Source organism: Zea mays, chromosome 4, assembly GCF_902167145.1.
Source record: "Zea mays cultivar B73 chromosome 4, Zm-B73-REFERENCE-NAM-5.0, whole genome shotgun sequence".
Taxonomy (NCBI): Eukaryota; Viridiplantae; Streptophyta; class Magnoliopsida; order Poales; family Poaceae; genus Zea; species Zea mays.
The window spans coordinates 217,195,210-217,216,963 of NC_050099.1; the positions used below are offsets into that span (position 1 = coordinate 217,195,210).

The window sequence follows — 21,754 nt, forward strand, 5'->3', positions numbered from 1 at the left end:
CATTGTTTTCTCACCGAGAAAGGGGCGCAACCGAGCGGATCTCGTCGTTTTCCAAGCGAGTTTTGCCGTCGCCGTCACTTATTTTCTTTTGAGCTGAAGGAATGGAAGCACAGAGAGGGTGAGTGGGTTTGGTTGTGTCACTCACGTGCTTTTGTCCGAAGCTTTGATATTTTGTTAACGAGTTTGGTTTTTGTTAATGGGTCTAAACAAATTCATTTTTTGTGACACCAAAAGATCAATTTCCGCATAAAAAATATATTTATGGACTCATGAGAACCTCTGGTTTTTATACAATTTTTTTCTAAATTTTTGATATTTTTTAAAATTCAAAAAATTGAAACGAAATTCTCGAAGCTGGGTACCGGAATTTGAAACCGCCACGTAGCGAGGATGGGAAAATTTGGCAAAACCCGCCGATGATCGAAAAATTTAACCCTGCCGTGACCACAAAGCGTGTCATGCACCTTATCTCTACTCCTATAAGACACCAGTTTCAATGGTTGTCCTACGTCACCGAAGCGCATAAGTCTGTTCCACTCCACTTCTCGTCTAACAAATCAGATAAGATGGATCGTTACACCACAAATGAGTCGTTACACCATAGATGGGTTGTAGGAAACCACACAAGTCCAACATGATAGTGAGCCACACACAGCGTTCCCACATAATACCACATCCCTAGCTAAAGGAGGTCGAGCGACCGAGCGAGCTATAAAGAAAAGGGCATCTCGCTCCTTTTCAACTCATACACTTCTCAGCCTTTTAGGTAAGATAAAGTGTAATATATGTTTTTATCAATTTAATATTTGATATATGGACCATATGTTCACATTGATATTAAATTTATTTTTTATAAGTAACAAATACGATTGTGTATCGTTGTAATGCACAGGTATTATGCTAGTTTTTATGTAATGGTGCTCTGATCCTGTTGTTGTTCTTTTTGTCCATGTGAATCCATCTAATCAATGGCCTGATGTATAAGAAACTTTTTTGTAATTTATTTGGATTACAAATGTGCATAACATTGGTCCAAATATATGTGTCGGTGTGTGGACCCGAGGGCCTAACCAACCAGTGAAATAATGTTGTGTGCCCCTAACCCAGATGGTGATGCAAGATGGCACAAGTCTTTATCCTGGTTCGAGCAAGAGAAAGCCCTACTTCCAGCAGAGGGAGATGAGACTTATATTACTTGCACCTATGTGCTTGCAGTAGGGAATACAAGCTAAGTGGGAGAGGGAAGGATCCAAAGTCCTTGGGGTTGATTGAGGCTAGTGCCAATATCGTGATGGAGGAGAAAACCGTGAAGTGTTCGCCTACCTCCCTGAAGCTGTAGGCTATCCTATTTATAGCCTCAAGGAGGGCTGCCTAGAGTACTGGAGTTGGCCGTGTATGGTGAGGAGGTGTTGTCGTGCCTCTGTAGATGGTATGGCCTAGAGCATGGTCTTGTACTTGCTGTTTGACTTGTGCCCGCTTGATTTCTGCTGAGAGCCATAATCAGGACCAAGGGCTCGATCACGTACCCGAGCCCTTTGGCAAGGGGGTTGCCCATACCGTAGTGGTTGACACAGTAGTAAGTATGGGAAAAAGCCCCCAAATAATACGTCAGCTCTGCAGTATATGGTGACGTTGGGCACCTTTTTGTTGCGGATATCGAGGTTGGAGCTAGGCTTGGGCGAGGCGGAGGTCTGCCCGAGGTCGCGATCGAGCTCATTCCAGGATTCGAAGACGTGCACGCCACAGTTGAAGGAGTGGCCTCCTGTGGGATTCGCGGGGAGTAGGTAGCCAAGGCCAGGCCTGGGCAAGGTAGCGTTTGTCCCGAGGCCGGAGTCTACTTTGGGCAAGGTAGGGTTTGCGCCTGAGGGCCATCCTGCACTCTTGTCGTATTGTACGTCCCATCGGGGCTTGGCAGACGGCGTGCGGGAACAGTAGTCGCATGCGTCATCATAGTTGGTGAAGCTTGACAGGACCGTTGTCTTGTTGCTCCTGTTCACCTGCAACCCTGTGTGGGGTAGGTATGCGCATTGAATGCTCCTATCCCTTGCAGACTTCAGCTGAGCCTTGCCCTGGGTATGTCTTCCTTACTCGAGACGGGCTCGGGCGAGGCGGAGATCGTCATTCTGGGGAGAGGAGACCTTGGCTGGGATGAGGATTCTCTTGAGAACACACCCTATCCGATGGCAGGCTCGGTGAGGCGGAGTTATGGTGACCCCTGAGAAGGGCCTCGGGCTAAGCGCAACTTATGATCATTCGTCCTCGGGGAATGTACCTTGATGGTGGTCTAGGGTTTGAGCGCGTTTTAGGGGCGTAATCTAGGTACCCCTAATTACTATACCCAGCAATATGTTTTGATTTTAGGCCCTCTTTGAATAGATTATAGCTAATAGTTAGCGCTAAAGTTAGATGGAGACATTCAAACAACCCAACAAATAGCTTAGCTATTAGCTACTTTTAGATATAAGCATCCAAACACCTCAGCTAATAGTCCAACTAACTATTAGCTACACAAGCAACTACCCATTAGTTATTAGTTAGTTCAACCCAGCTAAAATAAGCTAATGGTTAACCAACTATTTGTTAGTTAGCTAATTCCACTAGCAACTTTTTAGCCAGCCAACTATTAGCTCTAGAAAATAGGGTCTAAGCTAGATCTATCAATATCCTTATGGTCATAATTTATGTCATAACAATAGCTAGTTAGATGACAAGCGGTATTCGTATCACAAGAGAGTTGCAATCCAAATTAATGTAAGTCTATTTGGATAAACCCAAATACACGTCCACATGAATCATTAGCTTATGCTATGGCTATTGTTGGGGGCCCACCGTAGCCACATTGTTACTGCTCATGAGCCCTAAGTGTGGGATGTCTTCGCTCTGAGGTCTCCATTAGTGCACCCCAGATCCACGCCCAAGTCTTGCCAGCACAACCGTTGAGTGGCAAACTTTGCTCATGATGGGGTCTTCATCAGGACCTTCGCATCATCCCACATCAGAGAGGCAGTGGTCGTAGACGTCCAAGCCCTTCGAAGGGCTTGGTTCTTGATAGGCGGAGTCCCATAGGTTGTCCTCCTAGCTTTCGATGGATCGTCCACTTCTACTCGGACTTGTTACGACCGGTCTTCGAAATTGCCCTAGTCATCGATGAGAAGGGCGATGACAAAGACATCGTCCCATGCCAAAGGGGTGGGTGCAGCCATGATAAAGCCATGTTTGAGTCATCCTTGGAGGCTCTGAACCGGACCCGTGTTTGCTTGGCTTTAATCCGAAACGACTTCTACTATTTCTACAATGTTTTGTCTCTATAGATTGGAGCTGTAGCAGTACAAATAGTTGGCTTTAATCCGAAACGAATAGTGAACTTCTCTAACGGCTCTCCCACTCTAGAGCCTTGTCGAGCACTCGGCAAAGACTTTTCTAAGTGCCACCTAGTACTTGGCAAAGAAAAGTCGTCGTCACATTGCCAAATGATGATGATGATGAAGCCTTTGTTGAGTTCCTGCTATCCTGGCACTCAACAAAGAAGGCACCAGTGGGCCCCCTAACCAGTCCCTTTGCCGAGAGCTCCAGGAGGCACTCGACAAAGGGGACTTCTTTGTCGAGTGCCTGATGGACAGGTCTAAGCAAAGTAGGCTCCAGTGGACCCCTTTGCCAGTCCTTTTACTGTGTGCGCTGGGAAGCACTCGGTAAAGGGAGCTTCTTTGCTGAGTGTCTGGTCCACAGCACTCAGCGAAGAAGCTTTATCGGGTCCCAGGTGTACCTTCTTTGGCGAGTGTTATGATAATAACACTCGACAAAGTGACCAGAAAATCCCTTTTTATATGTTTTTATTATTCCATCCAAACAAACAAAAGATATATATCATTCACATCACATATATTACAGAATCAACAAATGTATCACCAACAATATATATCTTGCAAATATCACCACATCAAATAAGTTTCACAAACATAAGTCTCAATAAGTATCTCACAACACCAAGTATTACCAACATCACCAACACTCACAAACATAAGTCTCAATCATCACTAAGAGGTCATCAATGAGGTGGGCGGCTGGAATGGTTCGGCGAAGGTCTGGATGAAGCATGAAGGTTGTTCGATGCCACTGATTCTCCCTACATAGACAATAGATTATATTTGTGAGACCAGATGAATATATATCACGCGGGACTAAAGTTTTAATAAACACAGGAGTATGGAAATGAGCAGGGTCAGTTGTAGGAAACAATGGAGGTGGTGGAGCAAGACTCTATGCAGCGCCAAGGCTCTACATGTATTGGAACATCTATGCCATCCTTTGCTGATCCGCCAAGCGAGCCACTTGCTCTGCCTCCCGCTCTGCCTCCCTCTCTACCCTCATCCTCGCCTTCATCTCCATACATTCCGTCATCTCTTCTTCTAGCTGGTCCTGTAATATTTCACCCCAATGTTATAATAATGCAAGAGAAGGTATATAACTCAATGAATGACAAGGCACAGAAGCACTAACCTGGAGTTGCTAGATACGATGTTATGAGTTGTCCTGCCGAGGTCGTATGGCTGGGCTCATGCTCCTTTCTCGCACCTGAGATAAAGTGGCAGTGGAGGATGAGTCGATTGCCCCGTCGGCAATCCAGTATCGCCCATGCCTCTTACCTCCTTCGAACCTCATGAGGACATCCTCAGATCTTAATCTAGCCCATGGACCTCCTTAGCCATGTTGGTGTACTCACTGAGGCGACTGTGGATGGCATGGTTGTTGTATTCCTCGGGCTCGTCATCCGGATTGTAGGTGATGTTGGATGTCGCCTTGCCCTTGTGGGCCATAGCATACGCCGAGAAGACTTAGCCATATAACTGAGCAAAATATTTAAATCAGTATGATTTATAGATACTCGTGCGGTGTTTCTCACCATGTGGTCCGTGGTTGAAGACGACAATGTGGCAACGCGAGGTGGACGGGGCCGAGTGGAGCGGGACTGAGCCAGTGATGGCGTGGTGGCGCGAGCGAGCCACGGACGCAGGTGAGGCGCGGCGGCATGGATGGGGAGCGGCTGAGGGCTGGCGGCGGCGTGGGGGCGCTACGCGATGGCGGCGAGCGAGCGCGGGGCACGGGCGAGGCTGGGGAGCGGCGACGCGGCGGGCGTGGAGCCGGGAGTGAGCGAGGTGAGAGAAAGAGAAACAACTATGGGGATATGTAAAACTACTTTGTCGTGTGCCCCGATCTGGCACTCGGCAAAGTGTTTTTTTTATTTTTTAAAAAATAAGCTTTGTCGATTGCCCTAGATCCAGCACTTAGCAAAGGGTTTTTTATTTTTTAAAAAATATACGGCGCCGAGTGTCCCTCAGGTGACACTTGGCAAAGATCTTTTTAATTTTTTTAAAAAATCTTTGCCAAGTGTCCCCCGGTCGACACTCGATTAATTGTTTTAAAAAGTATGTTTTTCTTTTTTTATTTTTTCCACCAAACTTTTTCTACTGTGTTCCTACACTATATATACCTAAATGTCCAATTTTGGCACAATTATCAAAATGTTTGCTATAATTATTAGATTTAGTTCCTTTAATTGAATTTCTTCGGATAATTTAGATTTGAACTGGAAGTCACTCGAAAAATGGAAAACAATGAATGTAAAAATGATATTCATGTTATTTAGCACAAGTCACAACCTATTTCAGAAATAGATCAGAATTTTTGAGCACCATGCTTGTGATCCTGTTGTTTTAAAATTGTATAAAACACAAACAAAGTCAGAAAATCATGAAATTATCGACCTGCCATGATATCATATGTAGAGACTCTAATAAAAATTGTTTCGTGAAACTTGTCATGCAGTATGTGCAGAAACCTAGCCGGTCTCTGTAGGAAACACTGACGCCTAAGAGGGGGGAGGGTGAATTAGGACTTCTAAAAACTTTCTCTAAACTAGGCCATAATTAAGTCCTTGGAGCAAAACCTATGCAGTTAGACAATATAGAATGTGCAAACTAGGTTTTGTCTAAGTGTTGCTTTCTCTATCACAAAGTCTAAGTTTCAATCCTAAACATTCCAACTAGAAAGACAATATTAAAACTTAAATACTTAGTATAAATGTGGAAGGAAAAGAGTAAGGTAGAGATGCAAACTCTTGCGGATGACGCCGGTATTTTTACCGAGGTATGCAGAACCACGTAAGGTTTCCACTAATCCTCGTTGGTGCCCCTATGCGAAGGGTAGCCCACGCGAGGGCCAAGCACCACGGTTTAGTAACTCCGTAGAGAGTCGCGGGCCTTTTCCACACGCAAGTGGTGCTCCGCTTCCGGCTCCTCTCGGATGCTCCCCGTCATCTCCACTATCGAGCTTTCGGTCGAAACACCGCGGACCTCGTTCCCTCCGGTACACGGTGGCGGCCGTGACATAAACTGGGTTGTCACGGTCTCGCAAGACTCTCGCCCCACTCGGTACAATTACAACGGCTCACACAAGAGCCGAGGGGTTGTGTGGTTTTTCTAAACTCACTCAACTAACTAGGATTCACCTAGAGCAAGCACATAAGCGGTCTAACTAACCTAAGCACTTCGCACTTACGATAATCATCGAGTGATTCTATTAAGCACTTGGGTGTTTGAGCACTTGGAAAGTCTACAATATTCCTTGGGCTCCCACACCTTCAAATGGCTGGTTGGGGGTATTTATAGCCTCCCCCCTCAATTATAGTCGTTGGATAGAAGCAGCAACTTTCTGTCGACGGGCGCACTGGACAGTCTGGTGCACACCGGACAAGAACCGTTCACTGTCCGGTGCCCTGCCACGTCAGCCGACCGTTGGGGTCTATAGCAGTCGACCGTTATCCAGACTGCCCGGTGCACACCGGATAGTCCGGTGCTACAGCCCGAGAGCGCTCGTTATGGGCCTCTCTGCACAGATTGCCCGGTGTCTCATCGGACAGTCCGATGCACACCGAACAGGTTATTGTACACTGTCCGGTGCGCCACCAGTGCGCTGGTTGACTGCCCACTTCATGGATTTCTTCGTTGTTTCTTTGGGCTTCTTTTGTTCTTGAGTCTTGGACTTCTATGCTTCTTTTATGTCTTCTTTTGAGGTGTTGCATCCTTAGTGCCTTAATCCAATCCTCATCACATTATGTGAACTATAAATACAAACACTAGCAAACTTATTAGTCCAAAGGTTATATTGATCATCAAACACCAAAATCCCTTTAGCCAAATGACCAGGGGTCCATTTCCTTACAATCTCCCCCTTTTTGGTGATTGATGACAACACAACCAAAGAAAGCAAATATAACAAACATTTTAATGAAAATATGCAATCTACTTGCTAGGATGCATGAGTGTCCCCTTAAAGTGAGATTATGGACTTAAGCCTCCCCTAACTCCATAATTCACTTACTTCCAATTTTAGACCAAAGATACTTGAAGAACCAAAACCACTTGCAAGATAAAAAGTTAAATTTGTGGTTGGTGTTTGATATATTTTTCGTTGCTTTGGACAGTAAAATTTCTCTCCCTTTAGCACCAACCACCGAAAATGAAGACATTAAAAGCATATAGGAAGCAAATAAGATTTGCCCTCTAATAGATTTAACAATTGAAGTTCCAAAAGATTACTCCCCCTAAAAGAGTGTTCTCCCTTTTGAAAAAGTATTCTCCCCCTTTGTCATAGACGAAGAAATAATCCCCCTAACGAAGATCCTCTACTTAGGAAAAAGCACATGAGAAAGAGAGGTGCAAGTCATGATTGATTAGACTAACTCCTCCTATGCATAGGAAAAAGATATATTTTGACAACATATGCATTTATAGCAACATGGGAGGTAAAAGATATGAAATATAGTCTAATCAAAGTCTGGAGAAGACATGTAAATGATACCAATTGTAGTCTTGTGAGACATGAAAATACTTGTAGATTTTCAGTGGAAGTTTATTGTCTTTCTCCGGGGACTCCATTTTCCTTCAATGAGACTACTGCACATAATAGATTTGAAAATGAGCATTAATCTCAAACACTTAGATTATAGAGTAACCTCCCCCTAAAAGTGTGCATACAAGTTTTGAATACTTGTAGGAGACATGCACTATGAATTTGAAATCAAGAGGGGCAAATTATCTATAATCCGAACTTCGACACATATAAGTTAAATGATACTAGGTGAAGCATTGAATGATATCAAATGAAAAATATGTTATTTGTAAATACCTATTGGAGTATCATTTACTTAGGAATGTTGAATAAGCTATGTGCCGTGCTTAACTTAATCATTTTAAACCATGTAGTTTTTCTCAAGAATATTAATTGAAATCGAGCATTCCTACCAAATGATTGACCTATTATGCATGCATTTTTAATCAAAAGTAAATACCACATGTAAAGCTAGGCATGTAAGGTAGAAACTAGATATAAGAAAATAGATACGCATATCTAAAGACAAAGAAATCTAGTTACCTTAGCCATGGGTGGGGAATTTAGGTCCAAAGTATTCACTAACCGACTTAGCAATAGACTTGATCCAATATGACGCATACCATGATATACATCCCAATTTTGTCAAGTCTCCAAATTCCCTGCCGTCCTTTGGACTTCTCACTTCCCTCGTGGGATCCAAACTTTCTTGGTGCTTTTCATGGTTGAAATAATTTCCTTTGGCACTCAGATGCATTTGGCTCCTTTTCCTTTGTTGGCTTGCTTGTTGGCCTTGATTGCTATCACCTTTCCATTCTTTTTCTTCTTGATCAAATATGGTATAGCTGCCTTTTTATCCACCTTGTTGATGTAGGTGTTGGAGATTTTGCTTGTTGGCTTTTGCTTGAGCTTTTGTTTTTGCTTATCTCCGGTCTTCACCTTGCATTGGTAAGACTTATGGCTTTCCTTGTGGCATAGCCTACAAATCACAGTTTCTCCCTCCACAGGCTTGTTCACTCCCACTGTAGTGTTATCCTGAGGAGGTTGGATTTGTTTGGCTTTGCCTTTCTTGTCATACAAAGCCTTGCCAAGGCGAGCCACTTCTTGCTTTAATTGCTCATTTTTCCATTGCAATCTCATTCAAAAATGTTTCTATAAAAAAATTCGTAACAAGAACTTGATTCCAGGGGTTAGAATCATCAATTAAATCAAAGCAAGAAGTAGAAGCATCTTTCTTAATAATTTCAGGTATTTCAACCAAAGATAGTCCTAGGGTGCTACCAATGTTTTATAACTTAGTAGTTAGCTCATTATTGTGTATGTTAAGAATTTCCATTTTCCCTAGCAAGTTTTCGATGGCTTCTTGGGAGCTAGCTAACTTAGCTTTAAGTTTTTCATTCTTTTTAATAAGGTTATTATTGGTAGCTAAGGATGTAGCATTAGACTCTAATTGCTCAATTTTAGTTGATAGCTCAGAATTTAAATTTGCAAATGTTTCAAAAAAATTTAGCAAACATTTATAATCATCTTGAGAGCTAATCAACTTATTTTTCAAGGTTTTAAGTTGAGCCTTTTGATTAGTGCATACATCCTCAAAAACATTAACGGCTTCCGCAAGCTCATCTAAGGAGGGCTTTCCTTCGCCTTCATCATCACTACTGCTATCACACTAGAGGATGGAATACTCATTTTACCTCTTGCCATAAGACACTTGCATGATGAGTGTGACGAGGATCGGTGGCTGCGCGTCCTTGGAGGTTCATCTTCGCTTGAAGAGTCATCCCAAGTTTTGACACTTGTAAGCGCTTTGCCTTTGCTCCTCCCCTTTTTGGGTTCGGCCATATTTGGATAGTTGTCCCTGTAGTGGCCCTTCTTCCCACATGCGAAGCATCCTCTCTTTCTTTGCCTTTTCCTATCAATGTTAAAGAGAAGATCATTGAACTACAAGGGCACACCCATTAGATTAATCTTGCGGATCATCCCCATTACCTTTCCGACGCGTTAGATTGTTTCTTCGTCCTCGGAGGATGATGTTGATGGTTAATTATCTTCATCATCATCACTTTCTTCTTTTTCCTCCTCTTCACTTGGGGAGCTTGGAGTGGGAGCCTTCTTCTTTCCCTTGTTCTTTTTATCACATGCAAAAGCATATGGTCTTGAAGAAGTTGGCTCCTCTTGTCGACCCATTTTTCATGACATCTCAAATGCCACAATCTTTCCGATCACAATGGTCGGGGTCATTTGACTCAAGTCCTCCATGTTGTAAAGAATTGTGATGATGCTCCCATATTTTTGTTGTGGTAGCAAGAAGATAATCTTTCTCACAATGTTCGCATCACCTAGCTTATTAATGCCAATAGAATTGAGCTCATTGATGATTAGATTTAAACGAGAATACATGTCTCTAACAAGCTCATTTTCTTTCATGGAAAAAGAATTGTACTCATTTAAAACTAGGCAATGTTTTTGCTCAAATACATTGGTTGTGTCATCATAGAGCTCATGCAATTTTAGCCAAATCTCATTAGCAGTTTTTAATGTAAAAACTTGATTGAAATTTCCATGCTAAGAGATTCATACAAGCAATTTTTGGCTCTAGCATTCAAATGAATTTCCTTTTCTTCACTCGTGGTGAGCTTATCGGGATTTTTAGGTGGTTTCATCCCGTCACGAGTGACTCTCCAAACATCTAGATCAACGACCTCTAGGTAACAAGCCATTCTAGCACTATAATATGGTAAGTTAGTGACATCGACGTGTGGTGGCCTATGGGTATCCATTCCCATCCTCTAAAAAGCGTCGGCTCTTTTAGCGGTGAAGCTAAAATGTTTCAAATGAGCCAAACCAACCTCTGATACCAATTGTAGGAAACGATGACGCCTAAGAGGGCAGGGTGAATTAGGATTCTAAAAACTTTCTCTAAACTAGGTCACAATTAAGTCCCTAGAGCAAAACCTATGCAATTAGACAATATAGAATGTGCAAACTAGGTTTTGTCTAAGTGTTTTTATCTCTATCGCAAAGTCTAAGTTTCAATCCTAAATAATCCAACTAGAAAGACAAGATTGAAACTTAAATACTTAGTATAAATGCGGAAGGTAAAGAGCAAGGTAGAGATGTAAACTCTCCTGGATAATGCCAGTATTTTTACCGAGGTATCCAGAACCACGCAAGGTTTCAACTAATCCTCGTTAGTGCCCCTACGCAAAGGGTAGCCCACGCGAGGGCCAAGCACCTCGGTCAAGTAACTTCGTAGAGTCGCGGGCCTTCTCCACGCGTAAGTGGTGCTCCGCTTCCGACTCCTCTCGGACGCTCCCCGCCGTCTCCACTATCGAGCTTCCAGCCGAAACGCCGCGGGCCTTGTTCCCTCCGGTACACGGTGTTGGCCGTGACACAAACTCGGTTGTCACATTCTCGCAATACTCTCGCCCCACTTAGTACAATTACAACGGCTCACGCAAGAGCCGAGGGGTTGTGTGGTTTATCTAAACTCACTCAACTAACTAGGATTCACCTAGAGCAAGCGCATAAGTGGTCTAACTAATCTAAGCACTTCGCAAAGCACCTACGCTAATCACCGAGTGATTCTATTAAGCACTTGGATGTTTGAGCACTTGGAAATGTCTACAATATTCCTTGCTATGTTGCTTGGGCTTCCACACCTTCAAATGGCCGGTGAGGGTAGGGGTATTTCTAGCCTTCTGCCTCAATTATAGTCGTTGGACGGTAGCAGCAGCTTTCTGTCGACAGGCGCACCAGACAGTCCGGTGCACACCGGACAAGCATTGTTCACTGTCCGGTGCCCTGTCACGTCAGCTGACTGTTGGGGTCTGTAGCATTCGACTGTTGGATCCGACCGTTACCTAGACTGTCCGGTGCTACAGCCCGAGAGCGCCCGTTGTGGGCCTCTCTGCGTAGACTGCCCGGTGTCTCACCGGACAGTCCGGTGCACACCGGAGATGTTACTGTGCACTGTCCGGTGCGCCACCAGTGCGCTGGCTGACTGCCCACTTCATGGATTTTTTGCTGTTTCTTTGGGCTTCTTTTGTTCTTGAGTCTTGGACTTATATGCTTCTTTTATGTCTTCTTTTGAGGTGTTGCATCCTCAGCGCCTTAGTCCAATCCTCTTCACATCCTCTGAACTATAAATACAAACATTAGCAAACTTATTAGTCCATAGGTTATGTTGATCATCAAACACCAAAATCCCTTTAGCCAAATGACCGAGGTCCATTTTCCTTAAAGTCTTCATTGAAGTTTTATGATTTCATGTGGAGACCGGCTAGGTTTCCACACACAGTGCATGACAACTTTCATGAATCAGTATCAAATTTTTATTAGAATCTGTATGTCGAGTGTTGTCGTTCACCGAGAGTGGCACTCGGTAAAGCAAATTTTGCCGAGTGCTCGATAAATTGCACTCGACAAGTTTTGCGGCACTCGGCAAAGAGCCGAATTCCTGTAGTGTATGTATTACCGCCCTCTGGACCGTGAGTCACGAGTCATGTGGTTTTTGTGCAAAATATATGCACATATGGTCATAGAACTGGCCTCGCTCATGGTTTCCATACTACTTCGCTACACATCCAATTGTGATGAAGTGGTTGATACCACGTTTTTCCTCAAAGAGTGAATATAATAGTGAATAGTGGAGATCTTAAATGAATTTAAAGAGTTTTTAAGTTTCAGATCTTGTTTTGTAACTTTTCTTTATTTGGATTCTCCATCCAAGGTAATATGCAACATAAAAAATGAATCTCAAAACTTGAAATAGAATTTCTAGGTATTGTAGATTTCAAATGAAAAATGTAGTGATGAACCGCAAAGTTGCAACTCGTTTTAGGTACTATATATTTTTTAGTTTAATTTGTTTCTTTATCTAAGTTTATTTGAAATTTTTAAATTTTATTTTTAAATTATTTGTACTAGCATGTTAATAAAACTGCTAGTGTAATATATCTGCACTGGTAGTTTTTTTAAGTATAAATTGAATTTTTAACCTAGTCCATTAAGCCAACCTTCAACATATATCCAATTTATTCTAGTGATAATCATAAGTCGTTGCCACTGTAAATAGATGATTTGTACTAGTCGTAATATATAAACTTCACAATTAGTAAAGATGTATCTCCACTAGTGGGTTATAGCCATATTTGGGCCCATAGTTATATGTCTAATGATGTATGTTTTTTATTAACCGTTATTGGAAAAATTCTGCAGCCTCAACAAAAACCATTTTAATTTGTACTAGTGTTGGGCTTTCTCGGTTGGTTGGGTGGTTTGACCTTAGTCAAGAACTTGGGAATTAATAGCAATAGCATAAGGTAGTGATTCATGTGGACGTGTATTTGGGTTTATCTAAATAGACTTACATTCATTTGAACTACAACTCTCTTTTTATATGAATACCACTTGCCATCTAACAAGAATTTATTGCGATTTTAGTCATGATATGGATATTGCTGGATCTTAATATATTGATCGAACACAAAATCACATGAAAGAAAAAGTGATAAGCTATTATTTTTTTTTTGCTAGAAAAGAGTAATGAACTAAATCAATGCTGCATCCAACACCTGAAGTTGCATCTCCGTATAGGGCTGCACGTATTGAATAAAACCCACTATGTTAGGCTAAAATCTATAACAACCTAATATAGATGGTCCTATCATGATTTTAGGGTTCTTCCTCCATAACAAAAGTGAGTTGCGTATGCATATAGGGTATGCATTGAATAAAGTTCATGGGTGAGGCTAAGATCTATAACTACTCAATATAGATGGTCCTATCATAATTTTAGGGTTATTTTCTCCATAACAAAAGTGAGAAGCCATTAATTTTTTCCTAGAATGAATACCACTTGCCATCTAACTAGAAATTGTTGTGATTTAAGTCATGATATGGATATTGATGAATCTTAATATACTTTGATCGAACACAACACCATGTGAAAGAAAAAGCGCTAAACCATTATTTTTTTGCTAGAAAAGAGTAATGCACTAAATCAATGTTGTATCCAACATCTGAAGTTGTGTATCCATATAGGGTATGCATTGAATATAATCCACCAGGTGAGGCTAAAATCTATAGCTACTTAATATAGATGTCCTCTCATAACTTTAGGTTTCTTTCTCCATAACAAAAGTGAGAAGCCATTAAGTTTTTGCTAGAAATGAATACCACCTGCCATATAACTTGATTGTTGCGATTTAAGTGATGATATGGATATTGATGGATCTTAATATACTGATTGAACACAAGACCACGTGAAAGAAAAAGTGATGAACCATTAATTTTTTGCTAGAAAAGAGTAATGGACAAATCAATTTTGTATCCAACATCTGAAGTTGTGTATCCATATAGGGTATGCATTGAATATAATAAACCAGGTGATGCTAAAATCTATAGCTACTTAATATAGATAGTCCTCTCATAACTTTAGGTTTTTTCTGCACAACAAGTGAGAAGCCATTAAGTTTTTGCTAGAAATGAATACCACTTGTCATTTAACTTGAAATTGTTGCGATTTAAGTCATGATATGGATATTGATGGATCTTAATATACTGATCGAACACAAGACCACGTGAAAGAAAAAGCGATGAACCATTAATTTTTTGCTAGAAAAGAGTACCTGACTAAATCAATGTTGTATCCAACATCTGAAGTTGTGTATCCATATAGGGTATTCATTGAATATAATCCACCAGGTGAGGCTAAAATCTATAGCTACTTAATATAGATGTCCTCTCATAACTTTAGGTTTCTTTCTCCATAACAAAAGTGCGAAGCCATTAAGTTTTTGCTAGAAATGAATACCACTTGCCATATAACTTGATTGTTGCGATTTAAGTGATGATATGGATATTGATGGATCTTAATATACTGATTGAACACAAGACCACGTGAAAGAAAAAGTGATGAACCATTAATTTTTTGCTAGAAAAGAGTAATGGACAAATCAATTTTGTATCCAACATCTGAAGTTGTGTATCCATATAGGGTATGCATTGAATATAATACACCAGGTGATGCTAAAATCTATAGCTACTTAATATAGATAGTCCTTCATAACTTTAGGTTTTTTCTGCACAACAAGTGAGAAGCCATTAAGTTTTTGCTAGAAATGAATACCACTTGTCATTTAACTTGAAATTGTTGCGATTTAAGTCATGATATGGATATTGATGGATCTTAATATACTGATCGAACACAAGACCACGTGAAATAAAAAGTGATGAACCATTAATTTTTTGCTAGAAAAGAGTACTGGACTAAATCAATGTTGTATCCAACATCTGAAGTTGTGTATCCATATAGGGTATGCATTGAATATAATCCACCAGGAGAGGCTAAAATCTATAGCTACTTAATATAGATGGTCCTCTCATGACTTTAGGTTTTTTCTACACAACAAAAGTGAGAAGCCATTAAGTTTTTGCTATAAATGAATACCACTTGTCATTTAACTTGAAATTGTTGCGATTTAAGTCATGATATGGATATTGTGGATCTTAATATACTTATGAAACACAAGACCACGTGAAAGAAAAAGCGATGAACCATTAATTTTTTGCTAGAAAAGAGTACTGGACTAAATAATGTTGTATCCAACATCTGAAGTTGTGTATCCATTTAGGGTATGCCTTGAATATAATCCACCAGGTGAGGCTAAAATCTATAGCTACTTAATATAGATGGTCGTCTCACAACTTTAGGTTTTTTCTGCACAACAAAAGTGAGAGGCCATTAAGTTTTTGCTAGAAATGAATACCACTTGTCATTTAACTTGAAATTGTTATGATTTAAGTCATGATATGGATATTGATGGATCTTAATATACTGATCGAACACAAGACCACGTGAAAGAAAGAGCGATGAACCATTAATTTTTTGCTAGAAAAGAGTAATGGACTAAATAATGTTGTATCCAACATCTGAAGTTGTGTATCCATATAGGGTATGCATTGAATATAATCCACCAGGTGAGGCTAAAATCTGTAGCTACTTAATATAGATGGTCCTCTCATAACTTTAGGTTTTTTCTGTACAACAAAAGTGAGAGGCCATTAAGTTTTTGCTAGAAATGAATACCACTTGTCATTTAACTTGAAATTGTTATGATTTAAGTCATGATATGGATATTGATGGATCTTAATATACTGATCGAACACAAGACCACGTGAAAGAAAGAGCGATGAACCATTAATTTTTTGCTAGAAAAGAGTAATGGACTAAATAATGTTGTATCCAACATCTGAAGTTGTGTATCCATATAGGGTATGCATTGAATATAATCCACCAGGTGAGGCTAAAATCTGTAGCTACTTAATATAGATGGTCCTCTCATAACTTTAGGTTTTTTCTGTACAACAAAAGTGAGAGGCCATTAAGTTTTTGCTAGAAATGAATACCACTTGTCATTTAACTTGAAATTGTTGTGATTTAAGTCATGATATGGATATTGATGGATCTTAATATACTGATCGAACACAAGACCACGTGAAAGAAAAATCGATGAGCCATTAATTTTTTGCTAGAAAAGAGTAATGGACTAAATCAATGTTGTATCCAACATCTGAAGTTGTGTATCCATAATTCCATATAGGGTATGCATTGAATATAATCCACCAGGTGAGGATAAAATCTATAGCTACTTAATATAGATGGTCCTCTCATAACTTTAGGTTTTTTCTGCACAACAAAAGTGAGAAGCCATTAAGTTTTTGCTAGAAATGAATACCACTTGTCATTTAACTTGAAATTGTTGCGATTTAAGTCATGATATGGATATTGATGGATCTTAATGTACTGATCAAACATGTACAAGACCACGTGAAAGAAAAAGCGATGAACCATTAATTTTTTGCTAGAAAAGAGTAATGGACAAAATCAATGTTGTATCCAACATCTGAAGTTGCATATTCATATAGGGCATGCCACAATGTTAGGCTACAATCTATGACTAGCTACTTAATTAATAAAGATGGTCCTCACATAATTTTAGGGTTCTTTCTCCATAACAAAAGTGAGAAGTCATTAAGTTTTTTGATATAAATGAGTGGTGACTATCACACTTGAATAAGGCCACAACGCTAGTACAATCTTTATAAGTAGTATCCACTAGTTATTGGCCTCTTACTATACGTAGCACACTAGCACTCCTCCATAGGGCCATAACCATGCCGTCCTACAAGAAACTAGTGATCGTTGGCTTCGCCTTAACCTTGCTCCTTGTGTCATTCGGTATGTGTAGCTAACTAACTTGTAGCAAGCGTTGCTTCCATCTGCGAATGTGTATATGTCTATATGTACTAGCTAGCTAGCGATTGCTAACAGTACGTACGAGAATTTGTTTTGTGGTTCCAGGAATGGATGCGTCTGCAAAACTGTGCAGTACGACAATGGATTTACTCATATGCGGCGGAGCAATCCCAGGCGCCGTGAACCAGGCATGCGATGACACATGCAGAAACAAGGGCTACACAGGTGGCGGCTTTTGCAACATGAAAATACAACGCTGTGTTTGTCGCAAGCCGTGTGCACTGGAGGAACAAACAGAGGCGCGCGCCGGAGACGAAGCAGCCGGCGGCGCTGGAGATATGATGAGCCGGACGATGGCAGATTGAGTGATACGCATGACAAATGTTTAGACACCATATATATAAGGAATAAAATCTTCAATACTATAAAGCACTAGTTATGACCAGTCGTTCTGCATCACGCATGAAGCGTGTAGATTTATATTCCTCTCTTAACAGCCCCTACAACTATAAAAACATTCGACGTCCTGCGACCTGCCGCACGCGTGAACCGCATAGGTCTATGCCCCTCTCTTAACAGTGGGTCGTTACGCCATACATAGACCATAAAACCACCCAAAGATCCTATTAGTAGGCTGTTACTCTACAGATGGGTTGTGAGAACCACCCAAGTCTAACATGATAGCAAGCGGCACATAGCCGCAACATTGCCTTATAGTACCACCCCACTAGATAAAGGTGAACGAGCGACCAAGCATGCTATAAAAAAAGGGTCGTGCTCATTTTTCACTCATATCTTTCCTAATCCTTGCGTCCTCCCCCTAATCCCCCACCTTGCCTATAAATAGAGCGGCAAGGGGCTCGCTCATGCCATCCCAACCTCAGCCCACTCCCACACAACCAGAAGCACAAGGATCGTTCGAGCGTTCATTCGATCGTTCATTCGATCGTTTGTCCAAATATTTTTAGTTTGTTTGTTCGTTCGTCCAATCGTTAATCCGATCGTTCATAGTTCGTTCATCTATTCATTCATCCAAATAAATATTGTTCAACCATTATACTGCTGAAATTCCGACCGTTCGTCCGTCCGTTCATCCAAATAATTATTGTTCAGTCGTTATGCTGCCGAAATTCCGACAGTTAGTTCCTCCGATCGTTCGATCGTTTGTCCGTTCGTTCATAATCCCTATTCATCGTTCGTTCGTACGAACTATTCATCGTTCATCCTTCGTGCATATGAACTATTCATCGTTCGTCCGTTCGTTCGTAATCCCTATTCATCGTCCGGTCATACGAACTATTCACCATTCATCATTCGTTCATACGACTATTCATCGTTTATTGTTCGTTCATAATCCCTATTCATCGTTCGTTCATACGAACTATTCATCATTCATCGGGTCGTTCGTAATCACTATTCATCATTACTATTCATCGTTCATCTGATCGCCCGAATATTCAACTGCTCAACCATCATGATGATCATACGAACTTCGGTGACTGTGATTTTCCTTCCAGTAAGAATATTGCTCCAAGTTTAGCACGCTTAACTTTGAGGTTCTTTCGAACCATGCTTTTAAAAAGAAAGGCGAACCATGTTTGTATGGATACACCATCAATCCTATAAAACCTAGCCCAAGATACCACAGCCCACCCAGACCAAAATATCACAGTATTACAGTTGTTTGGGTCCCACCGTACTAGTGTCCCATGTGACACAATAGGTAGGAACAATTGCCACCAACATAAACCTCTTTCCATGAATAGCTCAGAAATAATTCCTGGCACTCCGCTCAAAAATACATTTGTTTTGTTGAATTTCCAAATATCCCCAAATATTCAAATTTCTGAATATTCTAGGAATATTCCTTTTTTCCTTTTCTTTTTCTATTTCCTATGATTACAAAATCCAAAACTTCTCCATCCAAACTCAGATTTCGATAATTCTTGTTTCTAAATTCTTATCAAATTATCCTCTATCTAACCATGTCATCCCTTAAGCACGCTTCATATTCCAAAAATCTCTAAAAATACTCTTATCTCATATTCTGCCTATAATTTCCCCATTTGAACTGAGTCAGACCATTCCTTCGCCATTATTCTCATAAACAGTGAATTCTACCATACTAAACCACATGTACCCAGCTATAAATACACCCACTTACCCCCTCTCTCTCTCTGTACACCCTCAACACCCTAAGCCAAGGCAAACCCCCACCCACTCAGTTACCCCGCTCTGCCGACTATACGCCTAGTGTCGCTTCACCTCCAATACACCCTTCGGGTAAGCATCTCTACTCCATCAACACAATCTCTACACGAAACTATATTCTCCCATCCACCACCATTCTTGACCACTATAATGAATATTTTTTGATAAACTTGCTTGTTTGTATGTTTGCTTGTTCATGCTGCATAGTCTACGCTAGGTGATGGAGCCAGAAGCCAGTTCCACGAGCTCTCACACTTTCACCGGTTAAAGCACGACAAACTCACTAGATCCCTTTGATGCATAAATTACCTATGTTTTCAAACGCATCCCTCAGCCTGTTATTTTATGCATTATATGATTTTGCTTCTAAAAGACATGTTAATATGGCCATCCATCCTTAGAACTTTGCTGCAATTCATCTTTATACTCCTTGACATTTTTATTACAAAATGATTTGAGAAAAGATGTGAGTTTTTCAAAAGAAAATGTTTTTCAAAATGGGTATGAAGGGTTATCACCCTTGTCACCTTTGAGCGGGATGATCAGGGACTCCCTAGTTTAGGAGGGCCTTAAGGTGTTGGCTCAGCCAGGTTAGGTGTGAACATGAAGGATTGTCCCTCTTGCATAAGGATCGGTTTGTCATCACTTCTTACCTATACTCCTATCAAGTACAACCACTCGACACTGTATGGGCATTCACTTGATCCGAACTTGCACGGTCTACACCCTAGGGTTATGGTGGCTGGTGTTGGAACTTGCCGACATGTGGTCGGGCTACTCCAAACAGTGGAAGAACGGGGATGGTTAGATGCTTCTCAATACAGTGTATTAGAGCAATAGTGTTTTTAGCCTCTCGCAATAGGGTACAGTGCGAGGTATTTATAGGTAACCAGGGGATGGTCTCACCTTAACAAATACAATTATGTCCCTGGTTACCTACGTTATCCTTGGAATACTCCCCTCTCAAGGGTTATTATAGGTCATTACAGTGTGATTAGGTACAACATGGACAGACACACCATTAACTCTACCTACATAGTGGCTTATAAGTGCGACTAGGCGGCCCAGGGCTGTTTTATGTGGGCCCACCGTTTCCACAACGCGCGGGAGGCGACATAAGCCTTCGTGCTCCAGATGCTAGGTCTTCGGTAGTCTGTGAGGTCTTCGTCGTTCCTGCCTCCGGCGGGAATCGATAAAGCCTTCGCCTGCTTCAAATGCTCCATCAGTCTTCGCATGCATTCACTTTTCCTCCATCATGATTTATCCTTGTTATGAATCAACCGAGCAATGGGGACGGTACGCCTTCGCCCCAACACTTGTCCTTCGAGGGGCCAGTTCAACTAATTGTGTTGGTACCAAAGTCTTTTTCAACAGATGGACGGAACGCTACCCTCGCTCGGTTGAAGTGGTCCCGTGAGGGTTTTTGAAATGTGACCGTTGAAAGGTGATGTTTTACTATGGGACTGTTGAGTTCCCGAGGCATTTTCCCTGGCCTATAAAAAGTTGTGCGCCCGCCGTTGCGGGGTTTTTACCCATCTTCGCGCAGAAAAAACCCTAGTCCTCTTGCTTTCTACTCGTTGCCTTCTTTCTCTCGCGCCACCAGTTATCTGGCCCATGTCAAGAAGACAGCTCGATGTCACCGACAGTAGGTGATGCTGCCGTCTTCTTCTTTGTTGTCGTCCGCTGTGACTGCATCCTCCAACGCGTCATCATCAAAGAACATAATTAGTGATCTAGCAGCGGTTGTGGAGCTACAGCATAGCCACACGGTGGAGTTTGGGACATCGATGATTTACTCGGGTCGCGTGCACAAGATGCAGTGTTTGGGTTATTTCAGAAATGGAGTAGGGCGAGTGCTGGGGGCTGAAGATGTCCCCGAGCTGGAAGGTGAGTTGGTTGTGTTCGAGGCCTTTTCTGATGATAGACTTCGCTTGCCGGCGCATCGATTCATAGTGTAAGTGTTGCGAAAATTTGAAATTCAGATCCATCAGTTGAAGCCGAACGCTATGGTGGCGTTAGTGAAGTATGTTTGGGCGGTGACTTCATATGGTGGGGAGCCGTCTGTTGAGGTCTTCGCCAAGAATTATTGTTTGCATTGGTAGAAGAAGAAGATAGGTGGATTGATTGACCAATTTGGGTCTTGCACATTCACGTTGAGGATTGGGAAGACGTTGGCCGAAGTTGGGATTGTTCCATGTGCCAAGAATAAGTGGGGTAACTGGTGGGATTTTTGGTTTTATGTGGCATTGAGGGATGTTGAAGGGGTGCTTGGTTTGCCCTGTCCATCTTGTGCTCGCACTGTTATGTGGCCTTTCCACAATTTAAAGTGAAGAAAGGGGATAAAAATGAGGGGGGCCTTCGGGACGTAGCCTAGTTGAGCAGCGGCCGAGATTT

At 41.5% G+C, this 21,754-nt stretch overlaps 1 protein-coding gene and 1 pseudogene across 1 annotated transcript; both read left to right on the forward strand.

The window, feature by feature from the left end:
- The first annotated feature begins 746 nt into the window (after positions 1-746).
- On the forward strand, positions 747-865 carry LOC111591449 (uncharacterized; annotated as a pseudogene).
- Positions 866-16,928: 16,063 nt separating this feature from the next.
- LOC606439 (embryo surrounding region 6) lies at positions 16,929-17,594 on the forward strand. Its single transcript, NM_001112307.2, has 2 exons — positions 16,929-17,131; positions 17,255-17,594. Exons 1-2 carry the CDS (start codon positions 17,068-17,070, stop codon positions 17,512-17,514), a joined length of 324 nt encoding a protein of 107 aa, NP_001105777.1. The 5' UTR covers positions 16,929-17,067; the 3' UTR covers positions 17,515-17,594.
- Positions 17,595-21,754: the final 4,160 nt, after the last annotated feature.